The sequence below is a fragment of the Tinamus guttatus genome, unplaced genomic scaffold (genome assembly GCF_059628265.1).
Source record: "Tinamus guttatus ecotype Peru unplaced genomic scaffold, ASM5962826v1 Tinamus_guttatus_pri_ptg000008l, whole genome shotgun sequence".
In the NCBI taxonomy this organism is placed as follows: domain Eukaryota; kingdom Metazoa; phylum Chordata; class Aves; order Tinamiformes; family Tinamidae; genus Tinamus; species Tinamus guttatus.
The window spans coordinates 3,472,924-3,494,031 of NW_028288542.1; the positions used below are offsets into that span (position 1 = coordinate 3,472,924).

At 35.8% G+C, this 21,108-nt stretch overlaps 1 protein-coding gene across 2 annotated transcripts in view; it reads right to left on the reverse strand.

The window, feature by feature from the left end:
- Nucleotides 1–509: 509 nt before the first annotated feature.
- Nucleotides 510–21,108, reverse strand: part of RPGR (retinitis pigmentosa GTPase regulator) — a 36,409-nt gene continuing 15,810 nt past the window's right edge. Inside the window, exons 7-15 of one of the 2 annotated variants that reach the window (XM_088521927.1) lie at nt 17,704–17,862; nt 9,251–9,406; nt 8,597–8,721; nt 7,435–7,617; nt 6,342–6,504; nt 5,727–5,830; nt 4,215–4,280; nt 1,913–3,223; nt 510–1,741 (exon numbers count right to left, since the gene is read on the reverse strand). In XM_088521927.1, the coding sequence (XP_088378053.1) occupies nt 707–1,741; nt 1,913–3,223; nt 4,215–4,280; nt 5,727–5,830; nt 6,342–6,504; nt 7,435–7,617; nt 8,597–8,721; nt 9,251–9,406; nt 17,704–17,862 (3,302 nt within the window). In that variant the 3' untranslated portion in view covers nt 510–706. Of the gene's footprint in view, nt 3,224–4,214; nt 4,281–5,726; nt 5,831–6,341; nt 6,505–7,434; nt 7,618–8,596; nt 8,722–9,250; nt 9,407–17,703; nt 17,863–21,108 lie in introns of both variants that reach the window. The other variant, XM_088521934.1, reaches the window with a different exon arrangement.

Sequence of the window (21,108 nt, forward strand, 5' to 3'; positions counted from 1 at the left end):
ATTCTGACTATAATGCAAAATTCTGAGAGATGTGTTCATCTTTTCTGCACATAATTGTGTGCTGACACTAAAATAAGAAGACTACCTCCAGGCTTTTGAAAAAGCCCAAACCTCAATTAACCAATGCCTACATTTGCATTTACCTCCCATCTACTGACCCATGTAAATTTGGCAACTTGTCCTCTCTTTAATTTACACTCAGTACTCAAACAAACATCTTATATATGAACTGTGGAGAAGTGAATGGAAAGAATATGGAGTAATATGAAATTTTAAAAATATTTATTTTTCATGATTTACTGATACTCCTTTGATAGGAGACGTTAACAAGCTAGTTATACTGTGATCAAAACTGATCTATCATCTTAAGAAATATGATTCAAAGGCAAAGAAGATTACAGAGCTCCAGTGCATAGTTTATGTTGTGAGCATGAGGCAAACATGTTTTACTTCAGCAATTTTAAAAAAATCTGTAAGTGTTGTATGTGATAAAGATGACTGTATATCAACATTTTATATCATTTTATCTAATAATTTTTCCCCAAATACAAATATTTTTCTCTAGTCCTTTTGAAGAAATTGGCACTTGAAGCATGTACATAATAATACATCTTGCTGATATTTTAAAATGCCTTTTCAAGTAATAAAAATCAACCTAAAATAAAACATCTTGAATGGGCTTAAAATGTATCTCCATTAGTCTATGCTACTTCAATGTTAAATAATGGGGTAACACATTGTTCCAAAATTGCTCTGAATTATGTAATCCATTAGCTACACAGTGTTTGGACTTCATTTTTTGTTTCGCGCTGTTTGGTACAGCAGTACTTTCTGTCTTTGGCTTCCTGCTGTTTTGGCTTTTCTTTTGTGCAAGCTTATTACTAGCAACCTGTTTTTTATGCTTTGATTTTTCCTCCTCCTCCTCCTCTTCTTCCTCTTCTCCCTTTTTCTCTTCTTCTTCTTCCTCTTCCTTTTTTTCTTCTTCTTCATCCTCCTTTTCCTCTTCTTCATCTTCCTCTTCTTCCTCTCCTTCTTCTTCTTCTTCTTCTCCCTCTTCTTCCTCTCCTTCTTCCTCTTCTTCTCCCTCTTCTTCCTCTCCTTCTTCTTCTCCTTCCTCTTCTTCTCCCTCTTCCTCATCTCCCTCTTCCTCCTCCTCTTCCTCTTCTTCCTCCTCCTCCTCTTCTTCCTCCTCCTCCTCTCCCTCTTCTTCCTCCTCCTCTCCCTCTTCTTCCTCCTCCTCTCCCTCTTCTTCCTCCTCCTCTCCCTCTTCCTCTTCTTCTGCTTCTACCTCCTCTCTGTCTTTTCCTTCTTCTTCCTCCTCTCCCTCCCCCCCTTCATCCTCCACTTCCTCTTCTCCTCCTGCTTCCTCCCCTTCTCTCTCTTCTCCATCTTTTCCTTCTTTATCTTCCCTCTTCTCTTCAGCCCTGTTTTCATCTTCTTCTTCCCCCTCCACAACTTCTGTTTCTATCTCTATTCCTTCCTCTTTCTCCTCTGCTTCTTCTCCTTCCTCTTCCATTTCATCCTGCCTATCTTCCTCTCTTTCCTCTTCCATTCCACTCTTCTGCACCTTCTCCTTTGTTTTATTTGCATCTTCCTTTTCCTCTTCTGATGCCTCTTCTTCTCTCCCTGCCAATGACTCCTCTAACTCTTCCTCTTCACCTGCTTTGCCTCCTTCATTCTCTCTTTCTTCCCTTTCTTCTTCATTTTCCTTCTCACCTTCTGACTCCTGCTTTGCTCCTGCCTCTTTTATTTCCTCCCTCTCTTTGTCTTCTCTTTCTTCCTCACTCTCATCTTCTGCCTCTTTTTCTTCCTCCTGCTCTCTTTCCTCTCTTCCTTCCTCACTCTCATCCTCTGCCTCTTTTTCTTCCAACTGCTCTCTTTCCTCTCCTCCGTCCTCACTTGCATCCTCTGCCTCTTTTTCTTCCACCTGCTCTTGGTCTTCTTTTCCTTTCTCACTCTCATCCCTTCCATCACTTCTAACCTGTTCCTCCTTTTCTTTTTCCCTTTGTTCCTCTTCCGCATTCTCCTCCTCCTCAAAATCCTCTTCTCCTTGATTCAGTATTTCTTCTTCCTCTATAAACCTGCCTTCTTCATCTCCTTGCTCCTTGCCATATCCTTCTTGATGATTCTCTTCTGCCTCTTCTGCATCCTCATTCTCACTGTGTCTTTCCACCTGTGATTCATCTCTTTCATTTTCTTCCCCACTGTCTTTTTCCTTTTTATCTTCATCTCTTTCTTCTGAAATGTCTCTGTCTGCATGTTTTTTATCCTCACTCTCTCCTTCTTCCTCCCCTAGTTCAATTTCACTGTCAACTTTTTCATCCAGTTTTTCTTTTTCACTTTCAGACTTTTCACTGTCTTCACTCTCTTCCTCTTGATTAGTTTCCTCCTCATTCTTAACTTCAACCTGTCTGCCTTCATCAGATTTAACTTCAGAATTTGTTTCTTCCTCATTCAGACTTTTTATATCAGCCTCTTCTGCATATTCTTTTTCATTATTTGTGGCTTGCTTCTCTTCAGTCTCACTACCTTCTTCTTGTAAATCCACATCTTTCACATTTTCCACTGCTTTTGTTGCTTTCTGGGTATCCTTGCCTTTACAGTAGTCCTCTTTCTTATCCCCACTCTTAAGCATGTATTTTCTATGTTCATTATTGCTTTCCTCACTTGAAGATGATGACATAGTTACAGCTATTTGTTTTAGAAATGGATCCTTTTTCTTATACTCACTCTGTTCTTCATTACCTTCTTCCTCTCTGACATACAATCTTTCGTATTTATCAGCTTTTTCGATTCCAGCCTTTGTTTTGTTTTCACACTCTACTGCTTTTCTACTTTCTGGCTTTGTAACAGGACTGTATTTCTGTACAACTAATGAGCGAGTCTGGGGTTTATCACTGCATACAGAAGGAAGTATGGCTGTTTTAAGGGTGTGCTTAGATTTAACAACTTTGGACTTCTTATTGGAAGAATGACCACTTTTCAAAGTACCATTTTGTGCCTGGTCATATTTACCTTTCATGTTCTTTTTGTAAGTCATGGGCTTCCCTACAAAGGCACTGCTTTTTTCTAAGTCTGCATATTGCTCCAATGACTCTGAAAGTGAAGACTGCTTTTGTAAAGCGCCAGAGTCTGATTTTGAACCCTCCTGTGTGAAATGGGAATCAACAGTTTTCATCCCACCCTTACCATCTCTTTTCAGTTTCACATTTTTATTGTTCTTCTATTCCACATGAGAAGCAGAAAATTAAAAAGAAAGAAGGAAAACATTAAGGACAACTTGAATGACAGGAAAATAAAAGACTACACGAGCATCTGAACAAGAAAAGAAACAATTTCTGTGATAGAACAGAAGGTGGCACAAAAGGTGGAATATTTCTAAAGAAATGAGATTAAAATTGCATGTATTAGAAAAATGAAAATACGGTTTATAGTAAAGATACTACTTCTTTTTTAACAGTCCAAGCACTCAGTGTGAATGGGAGAATTACGAAGCTATTGTCACATCTCTCAAACTACAACACATGCAAGGTGTGAGGCAGTGCTAAGGGAAGGAAAGCGCTTTGGCTCTCTTAAACCTTCCTTCATCTTTTCCCTAGGGAAACCTTCTGATGCACTCAGTGCTATGCTGTTTAAATAAGCTTAAAATTCTCTTGTCCTTCTGCTTTAAATTTTGCCCTTATTGAACATGTTCATCTGAGTATCATTTTTTAAAAACAAAATTAAATACTAATGAAATATACCAAGGGACTCAAAGGTGGCTATCATGACAGAAGTGAAATAGGGTGGAAGAGAATGGAAGGGAAATACATAAAGGTAAACACACAAAGGTAACTAATGAACTAAAGGTAAATAAAACCCCTACTTATACTGTGTCCCAGGAATCAATTAAGATGTTTTCATATCAACAAAATAATAGAAGAAATTGTTGCCAGAATAAACTTAAAATTGTACACTACAGTCTCCTGTCCCTTAAACCAGGGGAGCACTGTACAGTGTCATCTCAAACTGTGCTGGACATGTGCCCACAGAAATTCTTTCTGAATTCAGTCAGCTACATACAGGTTTACCTTGTGGTTCTATACTGAGAATATGAACAAGGGAAAGGGTATAAAATTTGCTTGGCTTTTTAAAAACTCACAGTAAAACAATAAAGAACAAGGCTAATAGACATTTTAAACATGAGTATACATATGGATAATTAGCTACAGTACCTTTTGTTTTTGGATTGGTGATAATTTTAAGGATTGGTCACTGGGATTCAATTTCATCACATGTGTCTGTAAAAAATGAGAGGTCTAGTAAAACACTAAATGTAATAATAAGGGGTTGCATAATAATGACATCATATTTGCACTTTTGAAATACTTTTTAATTGGAGAACCTTGAAAAATTTTTCAAATCACATGCTTTCCAATATATCACTAGTTAAATTAGCATACGCTATAGTTTCCATGAAGTAACTTAAATCTTCACATCATTTCAAATAAAAAGCTTCAGGATAACATTCTAAGTTTCATGTACATCTTCATCAGTCTCATTCAGAAAGGAAGATAGCTGAATGACTCTCTAAAAATCAGGTTTCTAAGCGTGGAGGGAACTTAGCACATCTCTTTCTTTTGGCTATGAACTTCTGCTTTTAAAATCCCTGACCTAGAGGTTAAACTGCTGACTTCAACTTTACTGTTCACTGACATGGCTAGTGAGTTGCTTTTCTCTGAGCAGAGGAGGCAAAAGAAGGCCTGAATGGAAGAAAACATACAGAGCTCCACCTCCCACCAGAGATGGGGAAAGAAGTCCATCATCGAGCATGTAAAGTGTGCATATATTATAAGCATATGCTGCAGTAAATTAATGAAGGCTGCCTTGTGTACTACATCTGAAAATGATTATTTCTTATCTCTGTGTAAACTAAGACAAAATTTTATAAATGTTAAATGAATAGTAAATGAATAGGCAATCTGATTGTTAAATTATTAAATACTGTTGCCCCCAAAAGTAATAATTTCTGTAAAATATTCCATTCATTCAGTATAACTGACAAGATATTCTGAGCTGAACCCACAGAGAGTTGAAGAATTGTTTACATTCTACTGGATTAAGAAGAAAAAACAGAAAAAAACACTCTTTCCACTGCATTGGTTTAGTCAGACATACCCTGACTGCAAAGAGAAGACAATGTTTTGTAGAGGTGAAAACGTGATAAGGGGAACATATGTTTTAAATAAGAAAAACATATGGAAAGCTACTTGAGGATCGCCAAATAATCAAAATAATCAAAATTTTGGTCTCTGCTTTAATATGATGCACCTGCATGAAAAGAATTCTGCTGGAAACGGAAAAAGAAAAAAGACAGTGCTCTGTTTCTTTTCCTGTAGTACTCCCTCTTCTTGCAAATAATCAAGAGCAATGTTAGTGACCACGATGCAGCATCCAGCCCCTTCTAATTTCCTTCCTAATGTCTAGGGCTAAAGCCCAGGGAGGGGTTGCACTGACTGGACTGCTTCAATCTCACATTGCAATATTACTTGGAGAATGAAAAAACAAACTTCAGCATTGGATAATGATGATATGAAACAGATGTTCAATTAACAATAAGTCAGTACTTCTTGATGCCACATACGAAGTTCTGGGCTAGACAAAATTTCTGTACTAGAACCCTAAAACATGATTTCGCTGCTTTGTTTTTCCATAAAAACAATGGATTAATTAGTGAAATACATTACCACATTTAGGATGTCAGATGTATCTCCAAGGTTTCTGTGATTATTTTCATCATCTGAATCTTCTTCAGAGCCTTCACAGGGTTTATCTTTTTGATGATTCTTTTCTTTAAGATAAAATAGGGAACGTAAACAAATACCATAGGAACAAGTGATATATAGGAAACAGAACATCCCACTCTTCTATGATAAAGGAATTATTTCTATCTTACTGCAATAGGATTAAAGCAATGTGATTCATCATTCCCCCAAACTAAGTTAAAGCAGTTACTTTCCACCAGTTTATATTAATATTAGAGATAGTTCAAAAGTCTAGCTAGTGTGCACTGTATTGTCTGACCACTTTTGTAGTCTTTCAGTGCATAAATATTCCAGGGAACAAAGCTCCATTTGGATAATCTTTTCAGTAATACTGTACCATTTACACTTTATTAGCTGCAGTCATTATTTCTTTTTTTGCTATATACTTTCAGCTCTTATGCACATACTCTGTGAGAGCCTCATGAAGTAAGACTGAATTGGAACCTTGCTTCATGTGCAAACTGAGCGTTTACAAACGATGGAAGCCAAACTACCTAATTCTCATAGAAGACTACCCAAAATGTTGAGACATTTTACCTGTTTCATGGTCCAACTCCATAGGCTTAACTTCAGGAAGATCTGTTGCAGAAAAATAGGGTAGGCTGGTGTTGCTAGTCACATGCAATGAAGACTTTAAAAAGTTTCCTCCCAGTGGAGGGAGGGTTTGTATCATTCTTAGGAACTGTTCTGGTGATCTTTCCTTTAGAAGATTAACAAAAGAGAAATGAGAAAATTATTAGGAAAAGAAATGAAGATTAAAATATAAGCAACCTCTCACACGCAGCAGAAACATTTTCCTCTAGTTGATGCTCTGAACAAAATTTCTTGCACATTTTGCTTGTCTATAGTCCTAGAAAGTGGAGAGGTACATGATGAGATATTTTATGTAGTCCCTACACAATAGGTAACCTATGGAGTCTTAAAATATAGACAAGGGGGAGAAAAAAAGCTTTGATTTTTGTTTAGAATAAAAATACTATTTTGACAAAAAAATACATCTAGGTAATTAATCCATAGCATTATGATCTTTTTACAAAACAAAGACAAATTCATCTCTTGTGTTTTTGCGGTAGAGTTACCTTACCTTTTCAGACAGGTAACTGAGATGATCTCTGTACTGCTCAAGGAAAGCACAGGAAATATGTGGGTGAAAGTAAAGGATAAGAAATTACTGTTCTAAGTACCTGTATGGTCTTAGGATCACTTAAAGCTGACTGAAACTTCCCTCTTCCCTTTTCTAAACTGTAAACTAGCTCAATCTATTCAAGAACTCAGAGGGACCCCTCCCCAAAAAGTTAGGTTCCCATAAATAGAAGAGAATAGAATAAACACAAAAGATCAGGCTATGTAGTTTAGAATTGAAAACAAAAAGAAATTGAGTCTTTTTCATAGAACTGAAAATGAAAATAAGTCTTTTTCACACATCATAAAAAAATACATCTGGACCAATATCTATTTTTTCCCTGCATGAATTATGTCAACAGGATAGCAATCCCTTTGTATTTTTACACATTGAAATTAAACATTTATTTTGAGGAGAGGTATTTATCTGCTAGGTATGTGCTGTAATATTAAGGTGATTTTTTTTTGAAAAAAAACCTATGGCAATTCTAAATAGCTCTGAATTTACCTTTGCTCGACGTCGCATTCGTGCTGATAATGTTTTTTGTAAAGTGCCTGTTGCTGATGACACTATGCTCATTCCAGAGGTAGTAGCAGTCAGACAGTTTTGCACATCTTCTATGAGTATTTCTTCAGATCCTTTAGGCCTTGGAGCAGCAAAAACTAGCATGTGACAACCACCACAAGCAACCTACAGCACAAAACCGAAGTTCTGATTACTTCATGAGTAACAATACAACAATCTCATTGTCTTCTAGTCACCTCCAGGAATTTAAGCAAACAAAAAATGCTAAATGGGCAATTTTGCTTCAAGATTTTAGGAAGGAAATAATACATAAATATGACTACTGATGCTTAATAAGCCCCATTCATTTTTTCTTACTTAAGTACATTACATTTAGGTAAAACTTAACAAATTATTATTATTGATATTTCCTCTGATTTTCAAAAGGATTGTAGATCATTATTTTGATGCGAGTCAAATGTTAACAACACTGATCACTAAAAAGACACAAACCTACATATCTTATCACAAAATCTACAGAAAGGAATGCAAAGTACTAACGCCATCCAGTAGATAAGGTATCATTATATAAAAAACGCAGGATTCACAGTTTAGAAAGTTTCAATTCCCAAGTCATATTTGTATTTTTGATACTGGCAATCTGTGATATTTTTCTGTGACAGTTTTCAAGATCCTCAGGAAACAGATCAAAACAATGCCCTTAAAAGAAACGACTAATTCTCTTTTCTCAACCTGCTTGGATTAAAAAAGTAATAGCTTAAATTTTCTTAAGAGTTCTTAAATATCTCACTGTAAAATCACTAAAAGTAAAATGACATCACTCTAGGGTTTTCAGAACAGGTATCAGTTCCCCCTTACAAGTGTTTTATTTTATACGATACTATGAGATCTACAAACCAAAACATTGTGGAATGGTGCTACTGAATAAAACTGAAAAAATAAAAACCTAAAAGTACAGCCCAAATTAAGTACATTCAAAACTGAATAAGCAGCTCAATAAGCTGCCTTTCTTTTCCAAATTATTGTTATCTATTAATTAAACATTGTAGAAAAAAAATCTATAATGAGATTTCAGCAGTCATTAATAACGTCTCATGCAATACAAACATTTTCATGTCTGAGAAGCAGGAACAAAAAGTTTTACCAAAAGGACTGTGAATCTCAGAAAGTTAGAACATAGAACGGGTTTAAACTGGTTTACAAAATTCTCCTCTCCAAGTCCTAACTTGCCATGTCGCCCGTCTCCAAAGGTAAACATGAGGCCATTCTCTGTATGTGGAGAAAGGGATGTTATTAACAACAAAGGTCAATAGAAAAAAAAAAAAAACAGGACAAAACCATTACAAATAAAGCAATAGACCGTGCAAGTAAGGAATATTCCTCTTTCAATAATATTTAATAACTATTTTTAGATTCTCTGTGGACGAGTACAATCCAAAAATATGTATATTTTCAAAGTACAGTCTTAGAGTTAGTCTTGACATTTGAAAATTTGAGAAAGAAAATGGAAAGAAATGTATAGTGAAACAAAGGCTTGTAAACAAGAATACCTGTTTGCAAGGCATGTCTATGAGGTTGCAGTTCCCCAGGAAATAATGGGTACAGAACTACATATAACTGTTAATCAGAAATTCCTACTATCCAATTTGCCTTTCTCACCAACTCCCACATAGTTTTGGCCACTCAACCTTTAGAAATGGTAACTCTTCATGAATCCTTTTTTTTATACTAATCATTTTGTACAGAAAGCTTACTGAGAGTCACTAGAAGTGCAATTCAGAGTCTTTCACGTACGTACCTGCTATTACAGCAGTATGATTTTCCCCACATGCAATGCTGAGTATTTTATGCCTCCTCAAGTGTTCCACAGACTTTGGTACAGAAGTTTCAAAAATAAAAGTTCCATGTCCCAGTTGTCCATACTGTCCCAGTCCAAAAGTATATACATCTCTCTCTAAAAATGTACAGAAGTTAAAAACAAATGTGTTGCCATGTATATTATAATCCACTTTCTATGAACAAAATGCAGCTTAAATGACATTGGCTTCAAAAAAGCAATGCTTTATCAATTAATACTGAGAGAAAAAAGAAACAGGTAGTGAAGCAGTAAATTAAATATATTCGGAAAAGAATTTTGAATGGTTGACCATGCAATATATTTTCTATCATCTAGCATAACTACAAAATGATCTATAAACCACTTGCACACATAATATTAGCTAACAAAAATTTATGGGAGCTTACTGCAGTTAATTCAAGACCACAGTGTTTATACATATGTGCATTTTTAAATGCAATAGTCTCTTCTTAGTTTCTTGTTACTTACAACACATACACTGCATGAACCAAAATTTAACAAACTAGATGTCTTTAAACTAGAACTAATTTACTAATTTGTGTGAAAGAAAATATCGAAACAACAGCAGAACAAGAACAATACAGAAGTATTGTGTTTGGCTACCAAATCAACTCTGTCTTCAGCACAGAGAACACTATAATTGTGTTATCTTGTGACAGAATAATCATTTTTTCCACACTGCACATTTTGTCCATTTAATGGACTGTCTGTGCCAGGAAAAAGAATGTGAGGTTCTCCAAAGCCATAAAGATTCTTGGTGTGTCCATTCCCAGCCCTCCCTCCAAACCAAAGATGAGTGTGAAGCTTGGAAATTTTGCTGAGGTTATGCTCAGAAAGGGAAATACAAAGAGCAATTATTTTTGGGAAGAGGGGCCATTTTCCTAGAATTTTATTTGTTCGTTTGTTTGTTTTGTTTTGCCAGCAGGCAACAACAGAAATCGACAGAAATACTCATCAACATTTGCAAAAAGTTATGAAAACCTGTGCAAGATTGGGAAGGACAAAAAAAAATTCTGCCTTAAGCAAAAATAACTGAGACTTGGGAGCAATACATCGCTACCATGAAGAGGGTGCAGAGCCTGTCCACTCTGGCCACATGGACGCCACTATGCCAAAAATGTCACCATCTTCAAGAGCAAGAGAGGAACTGGCTTCCACAACTGAACGTACAGAATGGCAAAAGCAGGAGAATCTTTACTTTTTGAGCCCTTCCTTACTCATGTTCAGGAAACGAGGTTACTGGAATAGCAATGTATGCTTCAGCACCACAAAACTACTATATACTGCGTAATCAAGTATCATTTTGCTGTTGTTCTTAGAGCAGTCACACATAAGAAGAAGAAATACTAAAAACAAATTATGTTACCATTCTCCCAAACCATCTTTTGCTTCTGTCAGAGAAACAGCAAAAGCAATGGACCAGATTTCAATTTGCTACCATAGGACACTTGCAAATTTATATTGAACTTTCAGATTTACAAAGGAACCAGGTTGAAATACTGTAAACACTATATTTGGAAAAATTATCTATCTATGAAATAGTTTTCCACCTGTTTTAAAGGGGTCATGAATTAATGAAAAACAATAATGGTCTCAACTTTTTTAGATTGAAGACACAAAATATTTTATAAAGCCATTTTTCTATTAAATTTAATAGTAAAGCTCCCTCTACTGGAAATTTCAGTGCAAGAAAGCAACACCTTAGAAGAAAGTTCCTTTTTAAAGGAAAACAAGGAATACTGATTTTCCTGTTATTCCTACTTTCCTGATAATAATCAGGAAACTACTCTGAAAGAGTTTTTTTTTTTTTTTTCCTAAGTCAGCTAAGAAAAATTCATCTTCATTTTCATAAATGGATTTCTCAGGATGGCTGATTCCATAAGTTCTATTTTAAAACACTGTATTTGTCTTAATATTTATTTGGAGGCAGATCTTATCATTTTCAAATTACATAGTCTTATCTGATCAATGTAGTTGTTTTAATTTGGAGGATTTTGGAGGGTATTATCTTTAATCCTGTGTTGATGCATGGAATGCTTCTTTCACAAAGAATGTTTAGAGGAAGATATTCCCAGAGGCAAACTTGAGGTACGGGAATCTATTTTCTGGGGGAGAACAAACCAATCTAAAAACAAACTGGGGTGTCTTTATAAGAAGAAAATTTCCACTGCCTCTGTAGCATCCCATGAGAAGGGGCCCTGAAGGATGAAGAGAAGTGGTTTCAAAGCCTATCCAGAAATCAGTCACTTCCATATTCCAAATGATGTCCTGCACTTTGCCAATTTGGGAATTTGGGAATACTTCTACTTTACTACTTTTTTTTTTTTTTTTTTTTTTTTTAGAAGAGCAGGGATGCTTTCTGGTATATGTTCCCTCATTGCATGAGTCTTCTGGAGTACATTTAATCTCAGTGACAGCTGTCCCTACGAAATAATTCTATGCAAAAATCTATGTAGCCTTCAGATTCTTTCTCTCCCTCATGCTTTGTGATGAAAGAACTGAGGGAGTTCCAAGAATCTTTGTAAGAACCATGCATTGCTTCCCATATATTTCAAACTGTGTAAAGTTAAAAATCCCCAGAATAACAGAAACACACAGATATTCTAATAGCTCTCCATACAGCTTTATTCCCCTTGAACCACCTTATTATTAGTATGTCAATAAGCTATTCACTCCTATTATAGTTTTATTTTTAGACAGCTTATACTGAAAAATATTACTGTAAAAAACATCTGTCTACCCAAAACTTGGTTTTACCAGAACCAGTAAACTGGATTTGAGGATTTCAGTATAAGTAGTATACAAACTTAAGAAAGAGTTTGATAAATCTAAATAATCCTACATGCATCAGTTTCTCAGTTCTGTCATGAGAAGGTAGAGATTTTTCATCCCTCTCATTCTCTTTCAAAAGGATATCTTGACTTTCTTTTCTTCTTAAAAAAACTCCTTGAGACAGAAGAGGAAAAATCCAAAAGTTTACATACTAATGCACTAATGTTCTGTATTATGTATGATGTCAAACTATCTATTCTCCAAGGACTGCTTCACTTTTTCCTTTGAAGTATCTTCGTTTTCCCTCCCTTTAGAGAATAAAAGAAGGTAATATATCCTTTTATAGAGAGGATTATTTCCAAACAATCTGTCCTCATCTGAAAAAATGGTAGATATTAAGGTTACTCCAAATCATCTGTTTCTGCTTTTCCAACCTTCTTGATTCAGAAATAGTTTCTGTTCATTTTTTAAGAGCTTGTTAAAAAAGTACAGAAGTTGGGATTGCTGCTTTCTCATGTTTCTTTCCAGTAGAAAGCATTTGCAAGACTCCTGGCGAGTGGATGCACGTCATTGTAGTCTCTGAGCAAGAGAAGTCATCTGGGATGAGGATATGACCTTCCTGGATAAGCTGATAAACTGTCATGAAATGGATAGGTTGGTGCTCCTACTGTGAGAAAATGTTTGTGGCAAATAATTTTCAACTGTGTTATGATGTTTATTTTCTAGCACAACTGTAAAAAAGGCAAATATAAGACTTTTAAAGAAGATGGTTTCTAGAAATATATTCGAAATTTCAATCCTTAAAAAGTAGGTTTTTTTCTTCTCATTGCTCTCAACAGCTCAACTTTCTTTTTCTAGAAAAAAAATAAGGTTTTCCCATTTTGGAGTTTCACAGCAAAATGCACTATTTTAATGCATACTGCTTACCACTCATTCTGATACACTGCTGCAGAGATTTCAAACAGTTTTTAATGTTTCTTAGCATGCAAAATCGCAAATAGAAGAGAGATCAACCATGAGAAAAGAAATAAAATAAATAAAATGAAGTAATTTGGAATAGACTAATCATGAATGAGAGTCAGGAAGACACCTGTCTCATGTTCAGTAAGATAACTGAATTGTGCTTTCTTCTAATTTGATAAGTCCTAAATAGAATGGATGAGAAGAAAGGAGCCAGGATGCACAACCAACATTGTGTCCTATCCTATTCCTACATTAAATCAGATAGATGAAGTAGCGGAATATGCAATAGCTAGAAATTCACACAGTATTTTTAGGAGTGAAATGACATGCTCGGAAAAATGGAAAGATTCTGAAAAGATAAAAAAGATGAAAACTGTATCAACAGATATTGTGCTACCAAAGCCAACCAGTGCATTTTTTCCACAAAAGGTGAAACATAAAATTCAGAATTTGTTAATCCATGGCACAGTTTCTTAATTTAGGAGACTAATATACCTAATACCTGATAAAAGTAAACATGTTTTTGTCTGACTTCCTTTGAAGCCTTACCAATATTCTGAACTTGTGGTCATGCAACTTAATGTCAGAATGTAATACCTAATTCCACATTGATTCAAATTTCTGGTGGAAATCCTATACTGACCATATGCCTCACTCAGTATTTATATAATCACAGTGTTCTAATCTTTTCTTTCTCCCAAACATTAAGCAGTAAATACTGTATGAGTCAGAAGAATTTCTGCATGTTAAAACTCCTGACTACGCATCATTCACCTGAGAAAGTATTTCCTTTATCCTCTACCCTTGTTCAAGAACCACTACTTCATAGCTGCAGCTAATGGAGTAATAGCTGAATTATATTTTAGAAAAAATCTGTCTGAACTTTCAGTTTTACCATAACAATTATTAATCTTTAGGCAAATACATTTCTCACAGGATACTGCTTTCCTCTTCTCTTGGCTCAACTGGACCTTCTGTCACTGGACTGCCAGCAAACCTAGCACTGAATCTCTGTCTTATTTGTCTCCTATTATAAAAGGTATTTCCATAGTCAAGTAAATCTTATTTAGTAAGATATTGCTTACTATAACCTTTTTTTTTCAATCCACTTGTTTTCCAGCTTTTATACTCTGCCTCCACGTTCTATTTCTAGCTTCTGCCTCCAGAGATTTCACTAAAACGCTGATGTCATCTGAGTATACAACTTCCAACTAAATCTCTGTAACAGTCATTTGGTGTAATGTAATGTTATTACACCAAATATCATTAAAAATCTCTATTGGTTGGGTTTAGATCTGTGGTTAAAAAAATAATCAATAATGATAATCTAATTCTTTGTGCAGAACTTCACTTTATGACCAATAAAATACTGCTAGGATTTATACGTTTGCTGGCCTCAAATTTATGGTAATTTTTTCCTAATAATGATAATCTGATTTCATACAGAGAATGAATTTTATGTCATTTTATGACATAAAATACTGCATGGGTGAGACTGTATGTTGGTGTGAGAACAGAGACAAAAGCTTTGAAATGTAGACGAATATTTGCACTATTTCCTGGACTGGCTATTGCTGTTTCCTCTTCATACATTTCCTAAAGGAGTTTTAACTCACCCAAAATCTTGCAGCTTGAATTATCATTACTCATGATCTTATCCAGCACATCATTTCAGCCTTTATTCTCTCAGTGGCTTGCAGTACAATACCACATCAAATTACTTACAACTAACTCCTTTCAATCAGATTTTCAGTTTACATTTTAGAAATTTTTGTTTCATAACCTAAAGGCACTTTACCAGATTAACAACACATGCCTATGAATATTCTAAAAATACAGATATAAGGAGTGATGTCTATACATTTTATTTGTTTATACAGCTCTTGCATTTTGGGTTACGAAAAGAGATTATTAGGGGGATGCTATACAGTTGCAGAATTCATTACAAGCAAAAGACGATATTTTGGAAATCATCTGTGGGCCAAGTCAAAACGCCTTTTCTTCCTTTACAGTTTTACGATTATTTAGTCCAATGAAAACAGACATTTTCATGAGCATACAGCGGCACCAACAAGATGATCAGGAAAACTAGGAAAGACGAGATTTCTGTTTAAATTACTGGAGTTCCCAGAACCTCATAGGAATTACATAAGATAGATAATATAAGACATTTAGTTGGATTAATGATTATGAGAAAAGCTGTAATGCAACCATGGTAAGAACTATGCCATCAGACCATGAAAAGAAAAAACAAACAAACAAACAAACAAAAAACTTGTTTTCTGGAAAGAGAAAGCAAGCAGATTGCTCTAGATTTCCCTGGATCCTATACTATCACCTCTTCCTCGATCACAGAGATACCACTGTCATTGAATTGCCACAAATTCTCTATACAGCCCACTTTTAATTGTGGCTCTCCTTTCAGCTAGAAAACGTCAACTAATATCCAACTTAGGCCTTGCTGCAATGGAAGTTCTACTCCGAGATCTCAGAAAAAGAAAAGGTTATTGCCTTCCTCTGAGAAGCAACCTGCTACGCACTTGAAGACTGGTGCCATGTCTTTCCGTTGTTTTCCCCTTTTCACACTAACCAACTTGACCCCCTTTTTAAATGTTTCCTCACAATTACATTTTCTTCTTCTTCTGGTCTGACACTCCAGGATAACTTTTGGCTTTGGAAAGCTCTCTCGGTGTTCTTACATACAAAACTTCTCTTACATATCTATGGTGCTATAAGAACAGCATTATATGGCTATCTTATTTGTACTTGTCTTTTGTGCCATATTAGTTTCCACAGAAATCCTGTCAACACTATTCAAAAACCTCATGAAAAATTATGTTGGTCCTAAACTACTTGCTTTTGTCTGCTTTCAGTTGCTTATCAACAGCTTATTTAATTTTCTCAACATTTTTTCAGCCAGTGAAATTACAGTGATTTATCGATAATTTGCAGGCTCTTCAAATTCCCCCATCCCTATTGCTGAACTATGAAGGGTAACAATGAACAATTATAAGATGGTCTCAATTCTTGAACCAGTTCAGGGTGAATTTTCATGAGGCCTAGACTCTTGAAAAAAGTCAAACATATCTGATATGGTTCTAGCTTATTTCCCCACTTTCTAGAGTTCTTTTTCTGTTCTACCATGAATTCTATATTACAGTCAATTATTAAAGTCTTGGGTCTTCCCTCTTCTTACTGCTAAATTTTTTAGCCATCTAAATTGTTATACTGCCAGGTGAAGCCAAAAAGGAATTAAACACTTAGGCATTCTGATGTCAAATTGCAGTAGCTTCAGTTTTGACAATGGTTATCAACTTTGAAATTTCATTCAAAACCATATTATTACTTTGCACAAACACTGTGAACACATTTAAGAAAGTCAGCCAATTACTATGTTTCAGCAAAGATAACAAATTACTGTATCTCCTAAAATATATTTTGTTGGTATTTTCTCACTTTCAAATTTCTAGGAATACACTAGCATTTTTTTTTTGTGAATTTGCATCGGAAGTTATTAAGATAATGCCTTTATTCACCCTCCAAATTTACAAAATATTCTTCTTATAAAAATAATTCACTAGCACTTTCTCTGATACTTACTGTGAAAACAAAATAATTCATATATGACATATCAAGGATTATCCAAAATCACATGCTGAACAAAATTAGCAGAATGTTAGTTAACAGAAGCCTCCCAGTGCTGCAGGACTCTTCAGATTTCACAGCTAAGGAGTATCTCATACTCTTTTTCCCCCTCCATCGCTAGCAAAGACTGAATACTTGCTTAGTGGAGTCACTGCCCCAGCACGCACGGACGAATCAGAGGTTTGTTTTATCTTCCCTATTCCTAAGAATCAGAAAGGCACCTTCTCAAAGGCCTAACAGATGCCTTTTTACTCCAGTAGTCTGGTATCCTCTGCAAACTGATGGAAACAGCTCTAATCACACAAAGAACTTTCTATTCATATGAGTTGATGAAGATATTTCAAAATGTGCCAGAAAGAAGGTTTGTAGCCCAAATGCACTTGAGAGACTAGACAAATATAGTAAAAAGGAAAAAAAAAAAAAAACAGAAACAAAACAATTTAGGTTAGAATCTGTAGAAATTAAGAGCTAGCTATACCTCACAATTATATCTTTAAAAAGTTTATGTACCATTGGCACACAACTATTTATTAGTCTAGTAATGTATTTCATATATTTCATATTTCATCTTGAAGTACTTTACCTGCAATCCTGTGAACTAATATATGAGTTTTATACACTGAGTTTTGTATAGTTGTATGACATATTTAATGCACTATAATAGTTTGATATGTTAAAGATTCTGCTCAAAGTCTCATGCAAACTCAGTACTACAACAGGAATACTTAAACCATTTAGGCATCTAGTAGAACTTGCATCTCTTTATCAGTATTAACAGGCAGCTAGTTGGAAAGTGACTTCCTAAACATCACATATTCAAGGTCATTTAAAATTTATTACTGAAGGAGTGCCATAAAACTCCCCTCCCCTCATCTCTCAGGATCACTTTCAAGCTACTCAGAAAAAAAGAAACACTGATCATCTTACATTTCAGTGGCACTGAAGTATGTTCTTTCAGGTAAACTGAGATTACTAAGTTACAGGGCAATATAAAAGTCAGGTAATTTGCACACCTGTAAGCACCACGGTGTGTCCTCCACCACAAGCAACTTTATTAACTTTTTCCATAATTCCTGGTACCGGCTGTGGGACTCTGCTGTTCTTCAGCTGTTCAGGCAACAACCCCAGTTTCCCATTTTCAGGTTCTCCGAAAGTATAGAGTTCACCATCTCCTGTCAAAATACAGAACAGAGCAGGATTCCCAGGACGCACTCAGAAGAAAGTCTGAGGCGTGAAGGCTTCTGCAAACACAAATCGGTGCAACAGAAAACTATGAATATTATAGGATAATTTTACCTACTAGATTTAGTAGCACACCATATACTTATATTCTACTACTAAAGCTCAGACTGAGGTTGCATGTATGTTCTCAAAAGCAAAAGAGATTAGTCAAATTATTAAACCAACTAAAAAATTAAAGGACATGATTTAAAAGTGAATCTTATCAAAAGTGAAGCTTATCAAAACTCAGGCAAAAGAAGCACTCAAGGAGGGAACCTTCTCATTCTCAGAATTAAAATCTCAAAAGATAAAGTCAAAAATGGTTTAAGAAATACGTAATTTCATTGAATCTTCCCTCAATATAAAGCTTGAAATCCAACATCATCCTTATGTTTTAATGATTCCTGACATTTTCTCTTTCATGCTTACAAAAAATATTTTGAACAAAACCTCTGAAATTACCCTAGTTCATGTATATGTACGCATCTGTGCAGAAATAGCTTACAATGCATTCTTCTATACTTTTTTTTTCCCCAAGAGATGTTCTTTAGTCATTTCAACTTGTGTTTTTAAGAAGCAGCAGAAAACCCCAGCTGCAGAAAAAATTATTTCATTTTAGTTCTAAACTAAATTAGTTGGACTGTGTTTAGGCTTCTCTGTTCAGTTTGGTTTTCTGCTTTATTTCTTGCATACACAAGTGCTCTGAATATGCTTAGGCAACTGATACTTCACAGTTTTTTGCTGTCTCACTTTTTATTCTAGCCCAATTAACGAAAAAAATAGCTGTAGAATGACAGTTTCTGTAATGAAACCATTCCACTGACAACAAAAGGAGTTCACACTCCGATTTTGATATCTTTTTAGGGATTCTCTCACTTTTGTTGAGTGAAAGAAGAAAAAACACGTCTGAAATTTTTGGAAGGCAAATATCAGTGTTTTAATATTATTCCATCTGCCATGTAAAAAAGTTCATAAGCCCCCGAAAGACACTTGGGAGTTAACTAGTCATGCAATTCCTTTTGAAGGGGCCACAGCATTTCTTTCTAAACACTACTGTACAGCAAGCATTAATCCAATCACCATCTAATTAATAGGATTAAAGATTCCAATGGTCAAGCATTCATTGACTCCCCCAAAAAATCAAATTTATTACATTTTTTGACTTAATAATCCAGCTAACAAAGATAAATCCATTCACTAAAACAATTTCTTAATACACTGTACATCCCTCTTGGGCAAAAGTAGTCTAAAATCATGAAAAAATAGCTATCAAGCATAAAAAGGATGCAGCCAAACAGAGATCATTTTTGAGTATAATTATAAGTGTGCAGCACACCTGCATTTTAAGAACATTCAGGTCACAATATTCCCACCAGACCTGGGTCATTGCTTTCCTCTCTCATGTGAATCTTCTCACAATCTCAGAGTTTAAGCTGCCCCTAATGTGGACCATACTGTGTCACTAACCTTAGGTCACAGGAGCATGTCAGGGATGGACAAGCAAATGGAAAACTACCTTTGGCTGTCAAGGACAAGCACAAACACTGCAGAAGAGGGAGGATATGAAAAGTGGCTGGTGGCATATAAGTGAAGTAGGCAAAAGAATTTAATCACCCCAGGAGTCCTTGTATAAATCAAGAAAAAAAAACGAAGTATTTATTCAAGGTCAAGTTTGTTGAAACCACCTCAAACACAGGAATTCTGTGTATGGATGCGAAACGTATATGGAAGCAGAATGGATGAGCTTTTCAACTGCCACTTAAAAATAGTCACAAAGAAAATAAACGGAAGGAATTCTGGGTACCCATGAAGCTCTCTCTGAAGACTTTTTCACAGTAAGAATTTTGCCTAACCTTGCTTATATAAGTAACAGTTCTCGCAGGGGAAAACACCCGAAGAGATCCACTGTATCCAGCTCTTTTCTGGCACGGAGAAAGGTGCCAGTAGACAAATGAGCTATGTATGAGGAAGAACTTCTTTCCTGTGACAGTAGCAGAGCCCTGGCACAGGCTGCCCAGAGAGGTTGTGGAGTCTCCTTCTCTGGAGAACTTCAAACTTGCCTGGACGCCACCCTGTGCCACGTGCTCTAGGTGTCCCTGCTGGAGCAGGGGGGTTGGACTAGACGATCTCTAGAGGCCCCTTCCAACTAACCTCAACCACTCTGTGATTCTCTGATTCTGTGTGTGTGCTTGCCAGCCTTAGCACTCTCCCTTTGGATGAGTGTGACCAAAGATTAGTCAAACAAAGATCTGTATGTGGCCTCCAACAGTGTTGCTACATACTCTCAGCTCTTTCATTTATTTTTCTGTCATTTTGTGCAAGACATGCTTCAAATCTAACAGTCTAATATCCTAAATGGCAATGGAAGAAAAAGGAAAGTGATATTGCAAAAAAAAAATGTCCTAAAGGACTGAAAAGGAAACTAGAAGTTTCTTGACAACTAGAAGTTTCATTGACAAGTGATTTCCTTGCTAGATACTACTGGATTTATTTGGTGAAACTGTAGCACAAATTAAGATGACCAAATGCCGTAATTTTTTTATAGATGTGCTCTTTTTGTTACTAAAAAGTTCGTGTTTGCTCTTATTAATGAACATCCTGCCCTGGAGAGGGCACTCTGTGACCAGACTATGTACTCACTAACCACCTTTTATATTTTAACCTAGATGTGCTCGTGCTCCTAACAGTTTGCTTCGTCAGTATACTGCTGATGTCAAATGTAAACACATTACAAAAGGAAACCATATGGTGCCATGCTCATCAGCTGAGCCCTGCAACATATATCATCCCAATTTTCTCATTCAGCTGCTACCCTAATCCCTCCTTCTCATCTCCCTCCACTAAAAGGTTCCCCTTCATTAGAGCATTCGGCACACGCTGTTCCCTCCATGCATTTAGGTGCCTGCCCTCACCTCCTTATCAGAAAGAGAACTTTTGTCACACCCCAGTGTAGCCTTGTCACAACTTCAGCTCTTGTCTGTGAGGTGAAACACACACCTTCTCACTGCATCCTAGAAGTGAGGATATCCTTCCTTTCAAGTTCAGAGAGTTGTACATTTCCTAATGGATATTCAGATCCTGACCTGTCATTTGGCATTTCATTCATTTACTCTAATAAAATATATATAATAAAAGGGGCATACAACTTTTTCTGGTGTAACATCTAATTAATACTTCACCCAATTAATACTTCTGTT